Source organism: Puma concolor, chromosome B1, assembly GCF_028749965.1.
Source record: "Puma concolor isolate L17-30 chromosome B1, mPumCon1.1.hap2, whole genome shotgun sequence".
NCBI lineage: Eukaryota > Metazoa > Chordata > Mammalia > Carnivora > Felidae > Puma > Puma concolor.
The window spans coordinates 150,310,250-150,318,460 of NC_141670.1; the positions used below are offsets into that span (position 1 = coordinate 150,310,250).

The 8,211-nt window shown below is 37.3% G+C and overlaps 1 protein-coding gene across 1 annotated transcript; it reads right to left on the bottom strand.

Annotated features, from left to right (window-relative positions):
* Positions 1 to 416: 416 nt before the first annotated feature.
* Positions 417 to 7,613, bottom strand: LOC112858724 (uncharacterized). Its single transcript, XM_025922140.2, has 3 exons — positions 7,462 to 7,613; positions 6,146 to 6,213; positions 417 to 1,311 (listed from the first exon to the last, which is right to left on the bottom strand). The coding sequence occupies exons 2-3, from the start codon at positions 6,197 to 6,199 to the stop codon at positions 532 to 534; spliced, it is 834 nt and encodes a 277-aa protein (XP_025777925.2). The 5' UTR covers positions 6,200 to 6,213; positions 7,462 to 7,613; the 3' UTR covers positions 417 to 531.
* Positions 7,614 to 8,211: the final 598 nt, after the last annotated feature.

Consider the following 8,211-nt stretch of genomic DNA (forward strand, 5'->3'; position numbering starts at 1 on the left):
ATTCCAAGACTTGTGCCCCATAGTTCACTTAGGTATTTTGGTTTGCTAGAAAGGCATTTTTACTCTGGAATTGAGCAGATAATATGAAAGCTTATTTATAATTAATGATCTTGTGGTACTCAGGAATATTTCAGGGAGAATGCTGTGGGGAGAGCTAAGATTATTTGAATATCTACTAATATGTTATTTTGTGTTTTGTAGTTGTATGATGGGTTGTGGTACTCAAGAGAGCATCTTGTTGCCTAATCTTACAGCTCCGTCACTCTAAGTACAAGTCCAGATATCTCACTGTATTTTCCCCTAATTACCTCTTTAACTTCATGTTACAAGGCCAGGCTTCTGGCAGTACTAATCTTCATTGGGCAGAAAAGGGGGGACAGACCCAGGGTGCACATGACCACACTGGAGGTTTCATATTGTTGCTCAACTCTTTATTTTCACTTTGTTGTCATAATGTTTATGTGGGTTGTTTTATAGTTTCTTTCTAAGATTATTCCTCCCAAAGGTTAGAGCTTATGGAATATTTCATTCTCATCCAAAAATTGAAATGAGTCTATCTAAAAAGGTCTTGAGACTTGTCTTTTGGGAAGTAGAAGTGGTAGTTGTCTCTTGGGGAAGAGGAGCTGTCGTTGTCTCTTGGGGAGTAGATGTGGTTGTTGTCTCTTGGGGAGGAGAAACTGTTGTTGTCTCTTGGGGAATAGAAGCAGTCGTTGTCTCTTGGGGAGTAGAAGCAATAGTAGTCGCTTGGGGAGTAGAAGCAGTTGTCTCTTGGGGAGAAGTGGTCTTTGTCTCTTGGGGAGGAGAAGCTGTCATTGTCTCTTGGGGAGTAGAAGCGATAGTAGTCTCTTGGGGAGTAGAAGTGGTCTTTGTCTCTTGGGGAGGAGAAGCTGTCATGGGAGTGGCAGAGTCCGTTTGGGTGGTAGTGGGGTCAGTTGTGGTTGTAGCGGAACCTGTTGTTGTAGTAGTTTGTCTTTGGGGTGTGAGGACAAAAGGATACATCAGAGGGAATCTAGGGATGAATGGAAATCGAATTAGATAACGTCTTTGTTGGAAAGCTGGATATGGATAACCTGGGCCATTGGGGAATAAAGGAGGAGATGGTGGAATTCTCCCGGGGCCAAAAACCTGAGGAGGGGGTGGTGGAATTCTCCCGGGGCCAAAAAACTGAGGAGGGGGTGGTGGAATTCTCCCTGGGCCATAAGGTGGAGGAAGGCGTGGAGCAAATCCTGGACCAAAAGGAAACCGTAGAGGAGGAGGAAGCAGTGGCCTAGGTGGATATCGTCTCCTGGGACCTCTGTGACTCTCACCAGGCTGTGGGAAAACAGAAGTGAACAATTTTTAATTAGGTATTTCTAGGTTAAGCATAAGAATGTATACTCTCTGTGGCAGGCAGAATTCTAAGATGGCTTCCAAGATTCCTGCCCCCTGCTGGCATATACTGGCATAACCTTATCGGGTGAGTCCTTTTAAAATGGGTTCTGCAGGTCAGACAAATTCAGAGATTTGAAACTGCGGTGCTCTCCTATTGGCTTTGAAGCAAAAAAAATGTGTTGTGGAGAGGACCACATGGAAGTAGATGGTAGTAGCGGGCCCTGTGGCTCATAGCCTGCAAAAAAGTAAGGACCTCAGTCCTATAAACAAGGGACTGAATTCTGCCCACAGCCACCCAAATTGGAAAAGAGGTCCCTGAGCTCCAGAAAAGAATACAGTCCTGACAATACCTTTTCAGTCCTGGGAGACCCTGAGCAGAAAATTCAACCAAGCCAAGGCCAGAGTCTGACCAAAGGAACTGTGGGATAATAAATGCATTTTTTCCCAAAGCTACTAGTTTGTGGTAATTTGTTATTTAGCAATAGAAAACTCTTACATACACATCTAACTTACACAGTCTGAAAGTTTGTCTCAGAGAAAGGGAAGAGTTCTCTTTCACCCTCTGAATGCCTAGGCTCTTAAATGAAAGCTGAGGTAGTTTTGATGGGGAAAAAGATCGTGAGTAAAATCATGTCCTATGTTTTTGGTAGAGCCTGTGATTGGAATCAATTCCAAATGAGGAAAATGTCTCTTTATATCTCATTCAAGCGTTGGGGATTATTTCAGGCTTTGAACACTAATAAACGGTGAAACACGTTATTGAGCACTTATTTTGTGCGGTACACTAAAGTAGGAGCTGTGGGCATGCAGACATGCCTTTTGTAAGTCTACAGACCAAGTGGTTACAGTACAAGACAGTACAAAATGGCCCAAATGGAAGCAGAATGATAGTCCGTCGAGTGTAATGCCAGGGTTTGAATTCTGCCCCTGCTACTTAGAGATTGTGTGAATGTTGGAATCCTTTTTGAGACTCTCTTTCCTCATCTGAAAAATGATGTTCATAATAGTACCCAACACCTACCTTTTTTTTTTTTTTTAATGGTAGTCATGTTTATTTCTGAGTATTGAGATTATGGGTAGTTTTAAATTCATTTTTGTAGCTTTGTAAAGTTTAGAAACACTTTTACAATTTATGATCAGAATTTTTTCCTTTTTTAATGTGGGATGTTTCAGAAACCCCCCTCCCACGCCAAATTCAAGTTTGAGACAACTCTGAGGTTGTCTGAGATTTGAAGTGGGTGAGATGTCTCAGATTTGAGTCAGATTTGTTGTGAAATATTACCTGTAAAGTGCTTCGGGCGAAGGCTGGCCCAGTTACTGTGCTCAATAAATGTTACATACTACTATTTGTTATGTTAACACTAGTACAGTGGTTGCAGTTTTTGGAAGTAAAAGTAGTTGAAAAATAGTGTGGGAAACAAATACATTAGAGATTTAGAGCGATTGGTTTATGAAAGATTAAGGATCATTGAACCGAGAAGGCAGACTTTGAAAGGAAGTCAAAATAACAAAAAATGGGGAGAGAGCATGCCGAATGGAGTGCAAATATGCCTGTTCTGTAGCGTAAGAATGCACAAGTCCTGTTCTGCTGAGGACTTATGTCAGACACAGGTGTCTGCATTTCCCTCGTTCTGTTCTTAGGTCCTCCATGTATTTGTTCATGTGGCATTTTGCTCTTGCAAATTCTAAACTTTATGATTATTTTGTCTTCTGAATCATCTGTCTCCCTGATTCCCAATTACAGGTTTTTGAGCAGTGGCAGCAGATGTCAGAGGTACTGAGCCATCACCCATTTATAGTGCCTTAGCACTGCCCTGTGATCTTTTCAAGCATCTCAGGTTAACTGAACCTTATTCCCCAGAGGCTTATAATTTTCTAAGTTTATGGCAATTTTATTGAAGTTCTCTACCTCTTCCTGACCCTCAGTCACCCCACCAGGATGATTTTCCTTCTACTCCAAAATAATGCAAGAAATTAGAAATGAACTTCACCAATATACTGGCCACACAACCACAAAGTTATTAAAATCTACATATTTCCTTTTCCTTTACAAGTATTTTCTCAGAGCTCTGTCAATTTTCCCCTTTCTTCCCCCTGCACTTTAATACGTGTCTTTTAACTGACTTCTTTTCCTTAGGAAACAACTATCATTTATGTTCAGTTTACCTTTTTTTTTTTTTTTTATTTTTTTTTATTTTTGGGACAGAGAGAGACAGAGCATGAACGGGGGAGGGGCAGAGAGAGAGGGAGACACAGAATCGGAAACAGGCTCCAGGCAGCCCAGAGCCTGACGCGGGGCTCGAACTCACGGACCGCGAGATCCTGACCTGGCTGAAGTCGGACGCTTAACCGACTGTGCCACCCAGGCGCCCCTCAGTTTACCTTTTTAAAGAGTCTACTTTCAACCATGAATTCCCTTATTGCTATCACTGTCTTTTCACCTCTTTCCTTTACAACAAAGCTATGTATTTGGAGTTAATTTCTTGTATTAGTTTAAGAACAATCCAGCTAAAACATGGATACTTTGAATCTAAATTTATCTATATTTTAATGGTATTAAGAGTAGTCCCTTTGTCAGATTTGCTTTGAGGATTAAGTGGGATAATGTCTGTAAAGCATTGGGAAAATTACCTATAACAGAATGAAGACCCAATATTACTACTTACCCTGCTATATAAAAAGGATATTCTACTCTGCGTTTCTGTATTTCGGTAATTATTAACCATGATGAATCTCATGCAATTAAGTTGGTGAAAGGCCTACTTCTATTTAAACTGCTCATGCTTTGGGAGTGAGGAGAGAGACATCTTGATGACCTGTGTGGCTCTCTTTCTTCCCCCTTGTAGAAGTGGGAAAGGAGAAGGTTCAGCAGGTCTGTTAGATTAGTAAAGAACAGACTGAGACCAGTGCTGAGTGCCGAAGACGGCTCCTTCCTTTTGTAGAAGACCTCTATCTGATTAAGGAAATTTCCTTCAATCCTGTTTGCTAAGAGAGTTTTTAAAATAATGAATGAATGTTAAATTTTACTAAAGAATTTTTATAAAATAAAAATAAACTACTTATGCTAAACTGCTTGTATTATTGGAACTCTCAAGTTTATTTTGCAAAAAAAAAAAAAAAATCATTGTTACATAATCAAAGCCTAAACCTTTAAAATTTTTTTTTTTTTCAAAGTTTATTTATTTTTGGGACAGAGAGAGACAGAGCATGAACGGGGGAGGGGCAGAGAGAGAGGGAGACACAGAATCGGAAACAGGCTCCAGGCTCTGAGCCATCAGCCCAGAGCCCGACGCGGGGCTCGAACTCACGGACCGCGAGATCGTGACCTGGCTGAAGTCGGACGCTTAACCGACTGTGCCACCCAGGCGCCCCGAAGCCTAAACCTTTAAAAATAACGTGTGTTTCTCTTATATTCTGAGGACATGAAAATATTGAAAGTCAGCTTTAGGATGGGGTCAGTAAGGCATAATATCACTTTTAAATATGTCAGTATGTTTTATTGGTTTATCAAAAATTATGTCACATTTATAGTGCACTTACATGGTCAAGGTCAGACTACCTGAATGACCTATTTAATTGCCTCCTTTTGTTCAAGTTTCTGAGAGTAGATAGAAGAAGCATTGTTTCATGTTTCAGAATAAGTTTATGTTGTGTGCTTTGTAGAAGTCCTAGGTTTCTGAAAAAAAAACCCAAAACTCTTTTTTTTTTTCCATTTGATGTTAGATTTTACAGTTCTTTGGTAGAAATTACTATGGAATTAATCTCTTCCCAAACTGGAGTTAATCTATCCCTGTTTTGAAGTTATCATTTTAATATTTAAAAAGACAAAAACCTGTGGCTTTTTAAAAAAATCTCTTGCAACTTTGAATGTTTAGTAACTTCTGTGGTGCTTCACCCAGTCCTTTATACATGGTGGGTGTTAAAATAAACGTCTGTAGCCCCTGAGTCCATGGCAAAATGCATATTCCCAGGTCCTACTCTCAGACACTCTTATTCTTTTGGGATAAGGTCTGGAATACTCTGTTTTAATAAATGAGTCAAATAACTTTGATTTAGATGACACATGAACCCCATGTTGAGAAAAACTGCTCTAAGTATCTCATTTTATAGATAAAGAAATAGTTCCAATAACGTTCAAAGATATTCAAATAATGTCTTTAAGTATATAGGATCAAAAATCTGCAATAAATTTGCTTTACCTACTTGTGAAATTGCTTATATATGCAGGAACCCATATTTATACATGTCTGTATAATGCAGTCTGATATTATGGATCTAAATTATCCAACATGGTAGCCCTGAGCCATGTGTGGCTATTTAAATTAGATTTTATTGTTTTTAAAAAATGTTTACTTACTTATTTTGAAAGAGAGAGGGAGAGAGACAGAGAGAGAAATTGAGAGAGAAGAGAAAGAGCCTGAACAGGGTAGGAGCAGAGAGAGAAGGAGAGAAAGAATCCCAAGCAGATTTCACACTGTCAGAGCAGAGCCTGACGCGGGGGTCAACCTAACAAACCACAAGATCGTGACCTAAGCTGAAATCAAGAGTTGGTCACTTAATTGACTGAACCACGCAGATTCCCTAAATTAAATTAGATTTTAAATTTAAATTTAAATTTAAATTTAAATTTAAATTTAAATTAAAGCCTTAGAACAGTGTTTCATCAATCATTGATAGCTACTAACATATAAGGAAGGGTAACATTATTAATGTGAAAAGAAATCCGAAGTGATAATTGTGAGAGAAATATGAAGATGTGATTAAGCAGACTTACCAAGAAACATGCTGCAAGAGCCAGAAGGCCTGTGATCAGGCACAGTGGTTTCATCTTTATGATTACCTCTGAAAGTAAGCACAATGAATGGCTGATCAGCATTGCTGTAAAAAAGTACTCTTTGGAATGTATTCCAACTCTTTGTTTATGATGTAGTACAGGATAGTATAGTAGTATTTTAAGAAATTTGCCTAAATGTTATTTTGGAGCAATATTGGTAGGTTTTATAACATTGAACTATAAAACGGTGGAATTAGTTTTTGCTTTTGACTTGTAAATGGACACTGGAGGTAATGGCAAAGAGTTATTCTTAAAAGTGTTTTACTTATTGGAAGCCTTTATGACATAAGGTTTTTGCTTTCAGAAATAGCTACTTTGAAATGGTACTTATTTGGATTTGAACTCTTGGTATTATTAAATAATGGTTACATTACTTTATAGATTTCTGCAGACTTGTATTTGAGCTATTGATGTTTTCTCTAGATCATATGTTTTAAATTAAATTTCTTGGAACACCTAGAAAAAGGAAAGGAAAAGAATCACCCTGGTAGACATAGTTTAAAGAAAAATTGTCACATAATATTTTTAACAATATTCTGCTAAGTTATTTTGCCCTATCATGAGCAATCTCTAACTAATTCCAAAAATTCATATACAAAGACCAGGGTAGAAAAAAGAGAGGTGTCCAGGTATTTTACTGTCAATAGGTTCTAAATTTAGAATATATTGCAAGGACATGATAGCCTGAGTTCTGGGAAAGTAACTTTATGCACCTTTGTGCAGACTGGTTTTTCTGACAGTCAATTCTGACCATCAATTAAATGTGTTAGCTGAACAGTCTTAGTCTTAAAAGAATCCTAGGGACAAAATTTCAGTGAATATTTAATTACAGGTACATATGGTTATTTCTTTAAGCATCCTTTTTTCTATGACACATTTTAATAAAAAGTTTTAAAAAAGCAAAGGCAAAACCAATAATAAAAATATACTGTAGAACAGTTGTCTCAGAGTTATATCTGATAGTATTCTTGTCATTATGAAGCACAAAAGTGTTAAGGTACATTATAGGAAAAAGTTGATTGTGTAAATGGATGGACTTGTCCCACGTGCCTAGCATGAATGCTTTATTGTGACATACAGAATTTCTCAAAATTCAATGCATTTTATGGCTTATCAGATTTCATATAAGTATATATTATTCCTTTGGTGAAAATCAATGTTCTATAAGAATCCCATCAAAATGATACCTTTGAAAGTCTGAGAAAAATTTGGTATTCAAAGTAAGAGTTCTTCAATTCATATTTCCACGTACCTACCGTTGTATGAGGATCCTTCTTAGTAGGGCTGATTAATCTGCTGGTCAAAATTATTCCTGCCAATTAGGTGACAAATGAAGGTGAGAAAGAACAAGAAATCTCAGCTCTTATATATATTACAGTAGATTTCTAGTGATGATAAAGGAAAGGCTAGTTAGAAGATAAAATAACTTGTGGGTTGATGTTCTTTAAACAGAAGATAGGAAAGTCGTTGTTGACAATTTTGCAATCTTTTTCTGCATGTTTTTTTTTCATTTCTGAGGTGCTTTGACCCATTCAATAATTGGTGTTTCCTGAGGAAACATGTCATACAATGAGTCACAATGTCTTTTTGTCTTAAAATAACTTGGGGTTTGTGGTGCACTATTACCTATTGTCTCTTTATTTTAAATAACAAGTGTAGCTGTTCTATTTCAAATAATTTTAATGGGTCATCTTTTGTTACATGTTACTATCACCATATTTCCTATTTTATCTAAGAGCTAACTACATTATGTGAGAAATAAAAAAAATCATAATTTTAAAATTGAACGCTAACACAGTCTAGGCACATTTTGGAGGAAAAAAAACAGAATTAGAATTAGAAGTCATTATTAAATAGATGTTACCAAATATCACATACAAGTACTCTGGCCAGTTATGGACAGGGTATATCAAATATATTGCTTGACTGTTTTGACCACTGTGCTATATCTTGTTGGTTTCACATTTCTATTCTTCTTTCAGTTGAAATAATGAAATTGTATTACT